Source organism: Euleptes europaea, chromosome 16, assembly GCF_029931775.1.
Source record: "Euleptes europaea isolate rEulEur1 chromosome 16, rEulEur1.hap1, whole genome shotgun sequence".
NCBI lineage: Eukaryota > Metazoa > Chordata > Lepidosauria > Squamata > Sphaerodactylidae > Euleptes > Euleptes europaea.
In genome coordinates this window covers 10217889-10235574 of record NC_079327.1, presented here as the reverse complement: position 1 = coordinate 10235574, position 17686 = coordinate 10217889, and the positions used below count along the sequence as shown (strand labels likewise).

At 44.2% G+C, this 17686-nt stretch overlaps 1 protein-coding gene across 1 annotated transcript in view; it reads left to right on the top strand.

Moving 5' to 3' along the window:
• The window catches only part of KLF12 (KLF transcription factor 12), a 137599-nt gene that overhangs the window by 100598 nt on the left and 19315 nt on the right, over positions 1-17686 (top strand). The window contains exon 4 of the mRNA XM_056861932.1: positions 15165-15322. Coding sequence (XP_056717910.1) covers positions 15165-15322 — 158 coding nt within the window. The remainder of the gene's footprint in view (positions 1-15164; positions 15323-17686) is intronic.

The following is a 17686-nucleotide window of genomic DNA, read 5'->3' as shown; positions in this document are numbered from 1 at the left end:
ACTAGGGCACACAGCCGCCGTCCTCTTACTTCCTCCACATGTTCTCTTCCATGGCTATGTCATCCAGTATGGATAGGGTAGCGTTTGTGAAAGTGAGTTGGGTTATAACGTGAGGCGTCCCTGCTTTCTGTGACAATCCCCACTTATGAAACATGTTCACAGTCTGTTGTATCGCGATGTGGACCTTCTTATATTGGATTATGGGATTATCTCATGCCACAGTGACTGAGGGAGGAACACTAGGTAGCCATTGTGGCGGTCTTATCCAGAAAAGTTGCTAGATCTTTCTTCCTTAGGGGAGGGGCCGTGGCTCAGTGGTAGAGCATCTGCTTGGCATGCAGAAGGTCCCAGGTTCAATCCCCAGCATCTCCAGTTAAAGGGACTAGGCAAGTAGGTGATGTGAAAGACCTCTGCCTGAGACCCTGGAGAGCTGCTGCCGGTCGTTGATGGACCGAGGGTCTGATTCAGTATAAGGCAGCTTCATGTGTTCTTTGCAGTCTCTCTTGTATGCGAGAAGGAAATGTACATCTTCATGTCTTCTGTGTAGTCCCAGTGTGGTGTAGTGGTTAAGACTGTAATCTGGAGAATCGGGTTTGATTCCCCACTCTTCCACATGAGCGGGGGACTGTGAACGGGGTTGGTTTCTCCGCTCCTACACATGAAGCCAGCTGGGTGACCTTAGTCACAGTTCTCTCTGAATTCTCTCAGCCCCACCGACCTCACAAGGTGTCTGTTGTGGGGGGGGGGAGAGAGGAAGGGGATTGTAAACCGGTTTGAGTCTCCTGAAAGGTAGAGAAAATCAGGGTATTAAAAAACCAACTCTTTCTCGTCCATGTGTGCCTGCACAGAAGAAACTCAATGAACAACAGTTACAAATAAGTGCAACCTTGTTTTTTCTCTCCTATTGCTCAGTAGGTGGAGAGACAGGTGTGAGAAGGATTAAACAATTCTGAAGGGGAAGCAGAATAGATGTGAGCTCTATTTTCTTTTTTCTTTTATTCAATTTATACCCCGCCCTTCCCCAACACAAGTCAGGCTCAGGGCGGCTTCCAACAACTGTCTCATACTAATAAAATTTCACATCAAACAACATGCATCCACAATAAAATTATTTATGAATAGATAAAACAGATCCCCATTAAAATATACGATTCCATTCCATTGTCTCTTGGCGTCCGCAGTAGTTGCAGTCAGATGTGGTCGAGGGAGGAATAAAAATAGGAGACCCGGAGGGAGAAAGGGAAGTAAGGAAGGGGGCCAGCTGAGATGTGTAGACCTGTGGGGTCCTCAGAGACGTAATGAAGGGCCTTAGAAATTGTCTGGATGGTATGCCCCCCCCCCATTTCCTCACCCATGGCGTGAAGATTGATTTCCCATTCAGATGTGACAACAACCTCCCATTTTTCAGGAATCGGAAAGTTTTCAGCCTTCACGCCATGGACAAAAGGGGAGAGAGAGAGACTAAACAATGGGGCTTTCCTGCAACTAGGGTTGCTAGTTCCGAGTCGGGAAATAACTGGAGATTTGGGGGTGGAGCCCGAGGAGGGTGGGGTTTGGGGAGGGGAGGGACTCCAATGCCATAGAGTCCCATTGCCAAAGCGGACATTTTCTCTAGGGGAACTGATTCTCTGTTGGCTGGAGATCAGTTGTAATAGCAGGAGATCTCCAGCTAGTACCTGGAGGTTGGCAACCCTACCTGCAACCCACAGACTTCCACAAATTCTTGCCCTTGGGGACCCTGAGGAATGACAAGGGTTCGGCTGCAGTGGGAAGGGGGAATCAGTAGAAACTGCCAGCTTAGTCTGGATCCAACCATATAAATAGAAACAACTTGAAAATTGAAATTCAAAGCACTCTACATATAATGTTCTTGCTTATTAAGGACAAGGGTTTTTCAGATCATTATCTGCTAACTAAGGATTTAAAACATCGATTGTATCGTATATAAACCACAATACGCTTGTACAAGTTTGCCCTGGATAATATAGTTAGATAACAAAACAAAAAAAGTTTGGAAATTAAGGAGAAAGATATTTGACCTGCATTTTTGTATTTCTTCCCCCACCCCCCAAAAAGTGTTTAGTGAATATTAACAGTGAGCCATTTTTCTAAAGAGGAAAGGAAGAGTAATAAAACATTCTTCTGGGCCTTTCAGGTAGTTTTCAGTACACATATGATGTTGGTTCAGTAGGGTTGCCAGGTTCCTCTTCACCACTGGCAGGAGGTTCTGAAGCGGAGCCTGAGGAGGGCGGGGTTTGAGGAGGGGAGGGACTTCAATGCCATAGAGTCCAATGGCCAAAGCCATTCTCTAGGGGAACTGATCTCTATCAGCTGGAGATCAGTTGTAATAGCGGGAGATCTCCAGCTAGTACCTGGCGGTTGGCCACCCTATGGTCCAATCTCAGTTGACATCACGAATCAAAAAGCAGAAACCTTTGAAAATAAAATTGTGAAAAAGTGTGGATGGGCTGCTAAGGCAAGTTGGCCAAGGAATTTGGCCCGCCAACCACTAGGTTACCACGGTCTGTATAATGTTTGCTGGACCTTCTGTTAACCATGGAGGGATTTCCTGTGTCCATTCATAAAGGGACGTGGCCGCTTCCTAGATCCCCAAAGTATGAAAGCTCTTGGGGGAGGGACTCCTTGGAGCAGTTTTAAACAACTGGCAAATCCAGGGTCGGATATTTTGAAAGGCTTCAGATCAGCTTTAGAAGACAGGCATGAATTTGGATTAGGTCCGCAGTGCTGAGTTCCTCCCCCCCCCCCCCACAATTGATACTGACCCACAATGCTTCTGTTATCAGTGGGTATGTGGGGAAGAATCTGCACTTCCCCTGTCTCTCCCCCATAAGGTTGCCAGCTCCAAGCTGAGAAATTCCTGGAGATTTTTGGGGCGGGGTTTGGGGAAGGGAGGGACTTCAATGCCATAGAGTCCAATTGCCAAAGTGGCCATTTTCTCCAGCTGCTGCTGCTGCTGCTGCTGCTTCTTTTGTCTAAGCTATAAAGTCCCAAATTCCCCAGCCTTTCCTCACAGGCAAGGTGCTCCAACACCTTCCCAGCAAAAGCAAAGGCTAGAGCTATAGTTGTGTGGAATTATATATCATCATCATCAACATCATAAACCTTTAATGGCATAAAAATTATTACAATTGTTACAAAAAGGGATCATAAAACATAAAATCAGTGAAATAAAACAAAGAACAATATAATCAAATATCAGAGCGGAATTATATATTTATATATAATTATATATAAATTTTTTATATGTTTTTTTCCTTTTCCTAACAGCGAGAAAACATTTTAATTTAACATTGTAATTTTTTTCCCTACACATCTGTGTGGTATATCGAGGATCTCAGCACCAGTCCCACGGCGTACGTGGCCAGCACTCATTTAATGATGAGATACCTTTCCCCCCTCTTTCCTCCAGTCTGTTTCTCCTCCCAAACACACACACACACACCCTTCCTTTGTCTTCCTACTTCAATGCCTTTCTGGGGAGGGGAGGCAGAATTCTTCCAAAGAATACTTAGCAAGTTGATTGACAGGCAATAGAAAGAACGAACCCGCCCTCGGCCTTCCCTCACCTCCACTCCCCCAGCACCCCCCCCCCCGCTTTGACGCCTTATTATATGCCCCATGGAGAATCTTCTCTCTTCAGTATAAAGATGGCCTGATTTCTATTAGCAGAAAGGCTTTGCAGCAATTCCCTCCTCCCGTGCGGGTCATCGAGGTCTGTCTATGGAGAAGACAGGAGGCAGTGTGGAATTACCTTCAGGAGGAAGAACAAAGCCCAAAGCCAAGATTATTTATATATTTACTACGACCCATACGTAGGGCTGTAGTGCCACCTAGAGATGAGAAATTAAATTAAAACACCCCCCCCCAGTCCTACTGCATGGTGTTGTTTGTTGCGTCTCAGGTTTTAAAATGTGAATTCGCATAGGATGGTGGCGCTTCCTAGCCTTTAAAACAAGGGAATAGATGGACAGCTGAAGGCAGAAGGCTCAGGTATGGCCTTCTTGCAACTGCAGCTGTGGACTTTGAGCCCCATTGTTTGTGTGTGTGAAGTGGCGTCAGGTTGCTTCCGACTCATGGCGACCCTATGAATCAGTGTCCTCCAGAACGTCCTATCTTTAACAGCCTTGTTCAGGTCTTGCAGATTGAGGGCTAGGCTTCCTTTATTAAGTCAATCCATCACTTGTTGGGTCTTCCTCTTTTCCTGCTGCCTTCAACTTTTCCGAGCATGACTGTTTTTTTCTAATGACTCTTGTCTTCTCATAATGTGACCGTTGTGATTAAAAGCACAGCTGGAAAACTACTACTCCCTAATTCCCAGTGGCTGCAATGAGTCTCTTATTTCCCTACTCATGTTTTCATACCCAGAGAGATATTTTTTTTACGGCCATAGACCATCAAATATTTTTTTTAAAGGATTACAGAATTGCTTGATGAATAGCAAAGCACATAGACAGGATGTGGCTAAAATGACAATACTTAAAATGACATGAACATTACAAAAATAATCCAATCGTATATATTTGTAAGATTAATATAAAACTAGTCTAAAAGGTTCCTAGCTATAAAGACCCCATACTTCCTAGGCTATTGCATAGATTTCATCCAGCTCTGCCTTATTTTAATTGCTAGCCAAGCAGATCTGGCAAATCTGTTAGTTAAATTATCTATTGTATCCAATAATGAAAGCTTAAGACATTGTTTCCTCAAAACTCTAGGACAATCTACACGTAATGGGATGAGTGAAAAGGTATCTGATCGTACAGTTTGCATTCGAATAACATATGTTCCTTATGTTTTCATAGTCAACAGGACAAATGAAATGGCATTAAGAGTTAAATCACCTGATGAGGCTGGGTTTTAAGAAAGCATACCTCCTGGAGTTCTTTTCCACATCCATTGGGAGGGTTTTTTCAGGGGGTAAATCATAGTTTGAAGGGACCACCAGGGTCATCTAGTCCAACCCCTCACAATGCAAGAAATTCCAAACTACCTCCCCACCCGACACCCCCAGTGACCCCTACTCCATGCCCAGAAGATGGCCAAGGTGCCCTCCCTTACAGATATACGATAACTGTAAGTAGAGGTGGGACTAATAGAAAGTGGTTCAGTGGCTCCAAAGAGAAGAAGAAGAGTTGGTTTTTATATGCCGACTTTCTCTGCCACTTAAGGAAGAATCAGGACGGCTTACAATCACCTTCCCTTCCCCTCCCCACAACGGACACCCTGTGAGGGAGGTGGGGCTGAGAGAGTGTGACTAGCCCAAGGTCATCAACCTGGCTTCGTGTGTAGGAGTGGGGAAACAAATCCAGTTCACCAGATTAGCCTCCGCCGCTCATGTGGAGGAGTGGGGAATCAAACCGGGTTCTCCAGATCAGAGTCCTCCGCTCCAAACCACCGTTCTTAACCACTACACCTCACTGGCTCTAAAGAGTGAGGGGAACGGGTGTGCTGTCCAGAATAAATATTATTTCCCATACAAACACTGGCCATTTATGCATGGGAGGTTTTGCTTTGGGTTTGCCGCTCTCTAGATGCACATTTTCCCCATCCGAATTCTCAAAACTCAAAAATAAGCCCATGTGCAGAGTTTTGAGAATTTGGATGGGGGAAATGTGCATCTAGAGAGCAGCAAATCCAAGGAAAAACCTCCCATGCATAAATGGCCATTGATTTTCTCTACCTTTTAAGGAGAATCAAGCCAGTTTACAATCTCCTTCCCTTCCTCTCCCCACAACAGACACCTTGTGAGGTAGGTGAGGCTGAGAGAGCTCTAAGAGAAAGGCGACTAGCCCAGGGTCACCCAGCTGGCTTCATGTGGAGGAGAAGGGAAACCAACCCAGTTCTCCAGATTAGAGTAATGTGGAGGAGCGGGGAATTAAACCCCGTTCTCCAGATTAGAGTCCACCACTCTTAACCACTATACCACGCTGGCTCAGGTATTTGGATCAAGGCCAATGTGGTGCTAGATCTATATTCAGCAACCCGAGTACATTCTAAAAACCAAGGCAGCAGATTATATTAGATAAAGAAGAAATGTGTTTTCTTCTCCCTTAGGAGACATGCTATCTCTTTCAAGGAGTAGAAAATCTATAGACCCTGCAGTACCCATTTGGCAAAGTTTTGAGTTTTAAAGATTTCATTTTGCTGAAGACCTAATATTTTCTTCCTTGTAGCTGGCAGAATATTACATTATATACCCCTCTGGCTTTTATTCTTAATCATAGGCTAAACTGTGCAACGGTATAATTTTTCAAAGCTCAAAACATACAGGTTCTGCAGTGGGCAGCGCTAATGCGATAAATTTAAGAGGGGGAGGGAAACAGAATCTAATTATCGGCAAGCTGAATTTTAAAATTGCAGTTCTCCAGGTTTGTTTCAGCTCTAGCTGATCACCCAATCCTTTGATCATTTTAGGACCAAAGGCAAGACGTAAACAAGACGTAAAATCTGTACGATATTTCTAATGCAAATGGATGTGCAGCCAGAATAGAGTTTGTATGCGAAGGTGTGTGTGCTGTGAAACTAGGGTTGCCATCCCCCAAATGGGCTCTGGAGATCCCCTGGAGTTACAGTTGATCTCCATTTTGACTAGTAGCCATGGATGGCCCTCTCCTCCATGAACATGTCCACTCCCCTCTTAAAGCCTTCCAAGTTGGCAGCCATCACCACATCCTGGGGCAGGGAGTTCCACAATTTAACTATGCATTATGTGAAGAAGTACTTCCTTTTCTCTGTTTTGAATCTCTCACCCTCCAGTTTCAGCAGAGGACCCCATGGTCTGGTATTATGAGAAAGGGAGAAAAGCTGCTCCCTGTCCAACCTCTCCATACCATGCATAATTTTATAGACCTCTATCATGTCTCCCCTTAACTGTCTTCTTTCCTTTCCTCTTCTAACCCTGCCTTCTGCAGGGCTGCATCTCCCCCACCCCCAGTCTCCAGGGATTTGCCAACCCAGAATTGGCAACCCGAAATGAAGCCTGGAGCAAGAAACATAGCATTGATGTGTGACGGGAGCTACAAAATAAGGGACTTTCCTTTCTACATGGAATGTAAAAGTGCTTTAACTGCGACCTTTCCCAGAAGATCACACCCAGCCCGGTTAGGGGGAAAGGTTGAAACGAAGTGGAGGAAACCATAGAACAGGCCCAAAAGAGGGGGACGTCTTGTGGATGCATCCCAAAACAGCACCGCAGTAATGAAGTGGGACATCTGTGACGAAACAGTCCTTACCTACAAGGGTTGCGAGGAGCAGACGGCCAATCAAAAAGCTAGTCTAGAGTAGTTATTTGTAGTCAAACAGTTTGGGTAGGTTCTCCATTGTGCACCAAATCTGAGCGTGCATATGCTGATTTCCCATAGTATTCCCCGTTTTCCACCACCAACTCCCTTCCCATCAGCTGTTCTATAAGTACATGCCATATTTACCTGAAAGGAAGGCAATTCCCTTGAAAAAGGCTATACACTAAAGCAGGGGTCCCAATGTGGTGCCCGTGTAGGGTTGCCAGGTCCCTCTTCGCCACCGGTCGGAGGTTTTGGGGGACGGAGCCTGAGGAGGGCAGGGTTTGGGGAGGGGCGGGACTCCAATGCCATAGAGTCCAATTGCCAAAGCGGCCATTTTCTCCAGGTGAACTGATCTCTATCGGCTGGAGATCAGTTGTAATAGCGGGAGATCTCCAGCTAGTACCTGGAGGTTGGCAACCCTAGCCCCGTGCCACAAATCAGCAGAGGCAAGATGCTTCTTTAAAAATGCCACAAGTCTATTCGTTTTAGCTGCTTGACAACTCTTTCATGTATGTGTGTGTGTGTGTTTTAAATAAGAATATCCAGGGAGTTAAGGACTGAAAACACATCCCAAAATGTCCTACAAAAAATTGTCCTTCCCTCGTTTTCCCTCCGGGCTTTCTGCACCTGCTCCTAATGAAACGGGGAGGCTTCCTAAGGGACCTAAACGCTGGGTAAAATCTGTTACAGGAGTGAATCAAAGCATTCAAGGTCCTTTTGAGGTGGCATTGTGTGGAATCGGGGAGGCTTCTCACTGGCTCAGCTCCCCTCATCCAGTGTGGTTTCCCTTGCCATTTATATTCCCCTTGCCGTGCAATAAAACGACATTCATTATTTAGAGCCTGCTTAAGAGCAGCACAGCTGTGCCGACTGCTGTGCTGATTTCCTAAACCAGTCGGCCCCGCAAATGTAGCATAGGTATGCATCGTTGGAAATGCAGGTCTGTGCGCGGGACACCGGTATTCCGGAGGGGGCAGCAGAGCGAACAAGTTCCCTTATCCTTAGGGTTGCCAGGTCCCTCTTTTCCACCGGCGGGAGGTTTTGGGGGCAGAGCCTGTGGAGGGCTGGGTTCGTGGGAAATAATTAGCTAACATGCAGGCGAGACATTCTGGCACCTGTGGCCGAAAATCTAAATTAAGTTCTCCCTGTTGTTATTGTTGTTTGTTTTTAATGAAATAAATTGCGACGTTGCTGCCTCTTTCCAGCACCACCAAATTTGCTTATCTATAACTCAACCCTGACTAACGTAACTTCTGTACGGTCAATTCCAGAAATAACCCCTTCCACCAGTCTCCATAATGGGATTAGTTCATCCAGAAACCCGTACAGAAAGCTACAGTTAATACACTTCTGATTCTATATCAATTGTTTTCTGTAATGGCTTCGTAAATTTGAACGTTCACCTCACAGAAGTGGGAATTGGGATTCTCAGAATCCCAATCTCCTTTTTGTTATTGTTGTGGGGTAAAATTAGAGTTGCCAGGTCCCTCTTCGCCACCGGCAGGAGGCTTTTGGGGCAGAGGAGGGCGGGGTTTGGATTTTAATGCCATAGAGTCCGATTGCCAATGTGGCCGTTTCCTCCAAGTGAACTGATCTTTATCGGCTGGAGATCAGTTGTAATAGCAGGAGATCTCCAGCTAGTACCTGGAGGTTGGCAACCCTGCGTATCCTGCCCTTTGCCTGTTCCGCTGCCATCTCTTTGTTTACCCATTTTTAGTGGTTCCTTCTTTCTGGCTAGCTCCTTCTCTTCCTGGATCTCTCTCTAACTGCCATGAGGCAGTCTGCAATCTCTCCATCCTAGCCTATGTAAGCAGCTAGAACGGTTTCTCTACCTTTTCCTATTCCAGTATGCAGTTCCCTTCCTTCCTAAAGCAACAAGCCTCATGTGGACTTCATTCCCAGGGTTGCCAGCTCTGGGTTGGGAAACACTGGGAGATTTGGGGGGTGGCGCCTGAGAAGGGCAGGGTTTGTAATAAAAAAAAAATCTTTGTTTTAAAAAGCTCCCACACCTCGAAGCCCAAGGACTATAGACTTTGTTTCCTCTGTGCTATTTTTATTTATTTATTTCTATTTATAACCAACTGTTAGAAAACAAGTCAAAGCAATAGCATAAAAACAATCTTTTTGTGCAGATGAACATGTGTTGTTGTTGTTTTAAAAAAATTGGCATCATTTATAGCTCAATCACTAGGAGCCCCGTAGGCCAAAACTTTATTTGTTTCAAAGGCTGAACAAAGAAGAAAAGCAGAAACCTTTGGAAACCTTAAAAAAAACTATCTTAATTGAATACTCTTTGTCTCTCAGGTGAACCATAGCTCATTCTGAAGAGCCTTATTGCCACCTAGCGGTCAATGGTAAATCTTCATTTTGTGCTGAGGCTGTTCATTAAACACTTGTGATTTTCTAGCTGTATTCGAGGTGCCCTGACCTTGATCGCCCCAGGCTAGCCTGATCTCGTCAGATCCCGGAAGCCAAGCAAGGTCCTCCCTGGCTAGCATTTGGATGGGAGACCTTCAAGGAATACCCGGGTCTTGACACGGAGGCAGGCAATGGCAAACCACCTCTGATAGTCTCTTACCTTGAAAGCCCTATGGCAGGGGTGTTAAACATAAGGCTCGCAGGCCAGATCTGGCCCCTTGAGAGCTCTTATCTGGCCCGCAAGCCAGCCACCTTGGGGAGGGGCCGTGGCTCAGTGGCAGAGCATCTGCTTGGCATGCAGAAGGTCCCAGGTTCAATCCCCGGCAGTTCCAGTTAAAGGGACTAGGCAAGTAGGTGACGTGAAAGACCCCTGCCTGAGACCCTGGAGAGCCGCTGCCGGTCTGAGTAGACAATACTGACTTTGATGGGCCAAGGGTCTGGTTCAGTATAAGGCAGCTTCATGTGTTCATGTGTTCAAGTCTCCCCCTTGTATTTTCCAGACCTGAAAAGACAAGTTGCCCCATTGAGGAAACTTGCAAGACAACACAGGGTGGATTTGATTTAAATTATGTAATATCAAATTGATTTAAATCACTAGACAACCTCGATTTAAATTATGGTTTTCTGCATAAAGGCTCATTCTCGCTGGTTGTTCTAACTTTAATATTTACAACCCAGGTGAAGGTTTGGTTTTTAGAATAATAACTTTTCTGGTTAGTTTTACAGTTACATCAGAAAATTAATGATTGCTTTGGTTATTTACCATTTTAAATAGATATTTATGAAACCACTGCAAGGTGAACTGTCTCCAGTTTAATAGGTTAATCATTCATATTTGGACGACTTTTCTTCTGTACTTTATTGGAGGGAGAAAAATAACCATTAACAATAACAAATAACCATTTAAGTTGGTTTATGTAACTAGAACAATAACATTATATAGCATATTTATTCTTGCATTTGCTTAAACATCCATGTTTGTTAACTAACAGAGTTAAACAAAAAATCTTCCAAAAAAGCTTATATTTGACTGCATGAAAAATGCAGTTTTCTATAGCTCACTCATCTTCATCGTGTTTGTTCATAATCTGGAGAAGGAAAAAGAAAAAGCTTTATCAGGTCCCAAATGATTTTTGAATTTAGACCGAATGAGTCTAAAGGAAGAGAATATTATTTCTACGCCAACAGAAGAAGCTACTGATGTTAAAAGTAAAATAATTACTTTGAAAGTCTTTAAATCCAAGTGTTTAAGAGACTTCCACCAGTTCCCTGGTGTGACTTTCTTTAAAACGTCATCAGAAAACACATATTTCTTGAATGGTTCTCACTTAGCCCTGAACTTTATTATAGTTGGCATTACGGACAGGCGCTTGCTGGATACCCGTGTCACAGCTAACTCCTCTTCTTCAGCACTTAAGGTTCGACCCTGGTACTGGATATTGAAAACATTTGCGAGAAAATGAGCAGGAGATAGCGCTTCTCCCATTCATTGTTTAATGATTGTAATTTAAATAATTGCATAGTTCTGTGGTATAACATGGTGTAGTGGTTAAGAGCGTTGGTTTGGAGCAGTGGACTCTAATCTGGAGATGTGGGTTTGATTCCCCACTCCTCCACATGAGTGGCGGACTAACCTGGTGAACTGGATTTGTTTCCCTGCTCCTACACACGAAGCCAGCTGGGTGACCTTGGGCTAGTCACAGCTCTCTTAGAGCTCTCTCAGCCCCACCCACCTCACAGGGTGTCTGTTGTGGGGAAGGGAAGGGAAGGTGATTGTAATCCTGTTTGATTCTCCCTTAAGTGGTAGAGAAAGCCGGCATATTAAAACCAACTCTTCTTCTTTTTAAGTGCTCACTCCGTTCCTTCCCAATTTCAACAGCATCAGCAATAAAATACCTATTTTTTCCCTGTATTTTGTTTAAAGCTTTAGAAATGGGTTTCAGGATGCTCATTATATGCTCAACATTTCTCTTAAGCCCAATGTTGAGAATTTTGGCTCTGGCAGTGACATCTATTTTCTCTCGATTTTGTTCACAAACTGTCATCAGAACAGGCCAGTTCTTGATATACCGCTCAAAACAGTCCATTACATCTTGTGGGAGAGTTCACTTGGTTCTGCCCATTCTTTTAAGAGCAGCTGCTGCAGAATGATTGTTACAGAATTATTTAGCAATTTCAACAACATTCGCCTTCATTTCTAGAACACTGAAGTCTTTGGCTAGGAGGTTCATGAATTGAACACTGCAACCATATGTTATTAACTTGGTATTCTCTTCATTCCCTTCTAAATTTCCTCTCAACTTGGATACATTTGCAGCATTGTCTGTGACCAAGCTGCGTACCAGACATTTGAATTTCTGCTCAAATTTTATTATAGCTTTCGCTGCTAATTGTTGTAAGTATTCCACTGTTTGCGCATTTCCTGACGTATCCGTTGTTTCTGCAAGGAAGGCATTCCTGTTGTTATACAAGCACATACAACAGGATCATTGTGGACACTACTCCACCCATCAAGACTTAGGTTAACAATTTTACGCTCTACACCTATTGCGCATTGCTCCATTTCTCTGTCGTGCACTTTATCCAGCAGTTTCCTTGCAACATCTGCTCTGCTGGGTGGACTGTATCCTGCTTTTCATGACTGAATCAAATTCACAAATTGGGTTGCCAGCCTCCAGGTACTAGCTGGTAATCTCCTGCTACTACAACTGATCTCCAGCCGATAGAGATCAGTTCCCCTGGAGAAAATGGCCACTTTGGCAATTGAACTCTATGGCATTGAAGTCCCTCCCCTCCCCAAACCTTGCCCTCCTCAGGCTCCGTCCCAAAAACCTCCCACCAGTGGTAAGGAGAGACCTGGCAACCCTATTCATGAAGTGTGAGTTTTCAGTCAGACAGAAAGAAGAATTTGTTGAATAAACAAACAGGGCAATTTTTTTCGTCAACTCTTTTTCTAATCTGCTGGTTCTTATCACAAACTTATCAGTGGCGGTTCCTGGATGGTGGTGTAGTGGTGGTTTGGAGCAGTGGAGTCTAATCTGGAGAACTGGGTTTGATTTGCCACTCCTCCACATGAGCGGCAGGGCTAATCTGGTGAACCGGGTTGGTTTCCCCACTCCTCCACATGAAGCCAGCTAGTTGACTGGGCTACTCACAGCTCTCTTAGAGCTCTCTCAGCCCCACCTACCTCAAAGGGTCTCTGTTGTGGGGAGGGGAAGGGAAGGTGAAAGTCGGCATATAAAAACCAACTCCTCTTCTTCTGCAATATTCTGTGGATATGTGATGTATATGATGTGACTGAAACGCTATCATGTGTAGAACAGGAGGGTGGTGAACTCAAAGGTGGATAGTTTCTAGAATCCTGTAAGATGATGAATTCCCTGAAATAAAAAAGTCAATGCTGTTATTTCATTACTTATACTATTTCTGCTTATTTAGTATTACTCATTGTATCTAAAGTGGAAAGTAAAAAAGCAAGGTAATCTCGAATCACTTCCTCCCCCCCCCCAAAAAAAATAGATACTGCTCATAAATGGAAGGAACTCCTCAAGGTTAAAAACTAGTTAACTCATTCCCAAAGCAAGTAGGTTGATCAGACAAATCTGATCAGCGCATGGCTGAAACCAGATCGCATCAGAGTGTCGCACTAGGATCTGGGAGACCCAGGTTCAAATCCCAATTCTTCCTTGGAAGCTTGCTGGGTCAGTGCCTCCCTCTAGGCCTAACCTACTTCACAGGGTTGTTGTGAGGATAACATGGAGGAGAGGAGAACCATGTAAGCCACTTTGGGTTCCCGTTGCTGAGGAACGGGGGCTATAAATGAAAAAATAAAATCAATAGCACCTGATAAATTAAAACAAATGAAATGGATTTTGAGTTTTTTCTACTCCCACAAATATCAGCCCTTAAGTGGAGCAAGGGTGGGGAAACTCAGTACATAAGTACAACATGTTTCCCTTTTGTGAGATGACTCCTATCTACCCCTATCTTACCTCTCCACTGAGCAAAGCTGGAAGACTTTCTCCAGCCTTACATCTTTTCCATTGCAGGAAGAGCCACTTACATTGGAGCAACTCCCTGCCCCAGGATGTGGTGATGGCTGCCAACTTGGAAGGCTTTAAGAGGGGAGCGGACATGTTCGTGGAGGAGAAGGCTATCCATGGCTACTAGTCTAAATGGATACTAGTCATGATGCATACCTATTCTCTCTAGTATCAGAGGAGCATGCCTATTATATTAGGTGCTGTGGCACACAGGCAGGACAATGCTGCTGCAGTCGTCTTCTTTGTGGGCTTCCTAGAAGCACCTGGTTGGCCACCATATGAACAGACTGCTGGACTCGATGGGCCTGGGTCTGGCCCAGCATGGCTTTTCTTATGTTCTTATGAGGAAGTATCCTTGGGCTGGAGGAAAGATCATGGACAATGGTTGGATCCACCCCATTATGTGTGTGTGTGAGGGAAAAGACACAGAGCTGCTGTTTTCAGCGGAAGGCATGCAATTTCCATAACACCTAATTTCAGCCTAAGAATTGAGGAGGCAACCCTGTAATTTCCTTCAAACACAGTGATTTCTCTTACATGAACAGGCATGTGGTTTGGAAACAGAATCACCTTCCATTATGTTTCTTTCTGGTATTTATTTTTCTATGTGTTCCTTTATCTTTTACATTATATCACCTCTCGTAATACTGCTTCTCTCTATTTTAAAACTCAGAATTATTGTACTTGGCTTTTCATGAATCTTCTCATGAAAGAGGCAACTGGTTTTTACAGGATTCACTGTCACTTAAATGCCAGCTGAGATTTAAAAATATGCCATGGCTTCAGTTAGACACCTCAGCATAGGCCAGATTCAGATTATGTTTGATAGAATTTTTCTCAGTGCTGCTTAGCTCCTAGCTTCATTTCTGGGGCTCTTCCTTGTCCATGTTGTTCTTTTGTGTCTGTGTGTGCGCCGTCAAGTCACAGTTGACTTATGGTGATCCCCTAGGGTTTTCAAGGCAAGACACGTTCAGAGGTGGTTTGCCATTGCCTATCTCCGCTTCACAACCCTGGTGTTCCTTGGAGATCACCCATCCAAATACTTTCCAGGGTTGACCATTCTTAGCTTCTGAGATCTGACAAGATCAGGCTAGCCTGGGACTATCTAGGTCAGGATTGTGGTTCTAGGGCTGAACAAAACTTGGTGAGAAAAAGAAGAAGAGTTGGTTTTTATATGCCAACTTTCTCTACCTTTTATGTAGAATCAACCCGGCTTACAATCTCCTTCCCTTCCTCTTAGGTGGGTTGGTGGTGTGATTCTCCCTTAAGTGGTAGAGAAAGTCAGCATATAAAAACCAACTCCTCCTCCTTCTTCTTCTTCCTTCCATAACCGTCCATTGGCAGTTGCAAAAGGCCAGCACAGACAACGTGTTGACCCTGTACCTTTTCTTCTTTGCAGTTCAATTTCGCCATTCAGCATCGAGAGCACAAGACGCCAGAGAAGGTCTGAGTCACCCGACTCTAGGAAGCGCCGCATCCACAGGTGTGACTTTGAAGGATGCAACAAGGTGTACACGAAAAGCTCCCACCTGAAGGCTCACCGGAGGACGCACACAGGTGAGATCTGTGTTGAAGCTTTGCGTGACGTACACACCGGTGGTGACGCTGCCCCTCAGGGAGCAGGTATTGATTGACAAGGCGAAAATGCACAATTAACAGTAACGAACATATGACTGGGTAATGTACTGTAATTATTTTGAACATACAGCTCAGAAAATCAGAGGCTTTTACAACATGTGTTCCTGTGGGTAATCCAGTGTGGTCCTAACGCTGGAGATGATCCTCTTAATTGAATTCACCTTTGTGAGCAAAGGTAGAGGAAGTGAACGCCCCAATGAAATGGAACTTGTAGTTTATTTTAACCCAATAGTGGCATTTCAGGTCTTGGCGTATAGACTTGGATGTTACCTAAAATTTCCAGCAACAAAGCACTCTTTTCCCCACCGCTCCCTTTCACTGAAGCCCAAAACATCATCCAAAATGTTGCTCCTGGAGAATGGGGGATTTCTAGAAATAGTTTGAGGGGGAATCGGAGGTTTGCCATGGGAAGAGATAATTGGCAAAAATTGCTCCTTGTTGCTTGTTAGGTGAGATCCAAGCCATGGCTGGGATAGGGTGGGATATAAATCCAGGTAGTAGTAGTAGTAGTAGTAGTAGTAATGTAATGGGCTTGTGGAAGATAGGCCCAGTCTGGAGTCTGAGTAACTTGTCTGAACATACACTGGATATTAGTGTGGTCTGGATTGGTCCCAGATGGTATTTGAGCGGTCTGCCAATCTTGCTTTCACACACACTTCCGATCTACTTTCAGCGCACTTTGCAACTGGATTTTACTGTGCGAAATGGCAAAATCGACTTGCAAACACTTGCTAAAGTGCATTGAAAATGCATTATTCAGCCTGTGGGAAAGTGCTGTGAGTGAAGATATGACGAAAATGAGTGCATATCAGGTGGGTTTTCACCCCCCTCCTCTATGACGTGTTCAACCAGGTTGGGAACTCCAGCAATTGAATGACCTAGGACTCTTTCTTAGACCCTAGAACCCCTTAAGATTACCTGTATTTATATTTATTTCATTTTTATACTGCTTCCCTTTAGCTAAGAGCTCGAAGCGATTTACATCAATGAACAATTACATCAGTTAAAACAGGTACATCAATTACATCAATTAAAATAGCTAAAAATATAACAAATAGCCAATAATATCCTATATAATCATATAAAATAATATAAATAAATAAAAGCAATCTAATCCCATCCCTAAAACCCTAGGTATTCCTGCAGGTAACATCAAATATTTCAATTAAAACAGGTACATCAATTAAAATAGCTAAAATATAATAAATAGTCAATAATATCCTATGTAAGCATATAAAATAATAGAAATACATAAAACCAATCTAATCCATCTCTAAATCCCTAGGTATTCCTGCAAGTAACATCAAATATTACAATAATCACAAGCCAACTATACTTCACAATAGAGAGATATTGTGAATCAGAGTGGGAGGGGGAAGCTATCTTCAATTCAGGCTTCACCCTAGGCCCTTCATTTCTAGTGAACACACTAGAAAACCCTGTGTTCTGCAGCCGCACTTTCCAAGGGAAGGTTGATAAAGGTTGGGCCACTTGTCTATTGTTGAGCTAAGGTTTCATCCAAATTGTCTTCTCCTTGAGAACCCCCCAAGAGCCTTCCAAGAAACCCCAGGACTTCTCAGAGCATAGCTTGAAGATCGCTGCTCTTTCTCCTCACAGTATCTATCACCCCTGCCCTGCTGATGATCTTTTGTTCTCGGGTATATTTTGGGCAGGATGAGGGGGGAAGGCACTGTGCCAAGAAGGGGTGAGGTGCCCGTAGGCTTCACAAGGTGCTAGGGCTCTGGGGAGGTTCGCCCCGCCCCGCCTTACAAAGCCAGAGAGAGGTTATGAACTCCCTGTGGCCAAACCAGCGATAAGAAATCAAACGTGAGCCAACCGGTAGTTAGCCCTGTGGGTTCTAACGGCTTCACAGTGTAGGAACAAAGGCTCCTCGCAGACTTTGCTGCACAATTGAACGCTGCCTCGTCCTACCAATTACTCACGCCGGCTTCTGAGGAACCTTCCTTTTTTCCACAGGGTGAAATGCTTGCGTCGCCATCAGGTTTTGCCTTTTTTTTTTTTTTAGTTAGGCTCAGACATTTGTCTTAAATCCGGATCTTCATCGGAATTTTTTGCTGGAAGGTTATGAAAATAATATCATGAGATATGTCTGATCCTTTTAATCAGCTGTGTCAATTTTAGCCATCGGCTGCAGTCCTGAAGATCCTGGAAAGAAAGCTATTACACTGAAATCGCTGAGAATTAATTCCAAGATAATCTGCTTGTGGGTCCGCATGCTCGTATCTGAACTGTCATTGAGTAGCAGTTGTGCCTGAATACCAA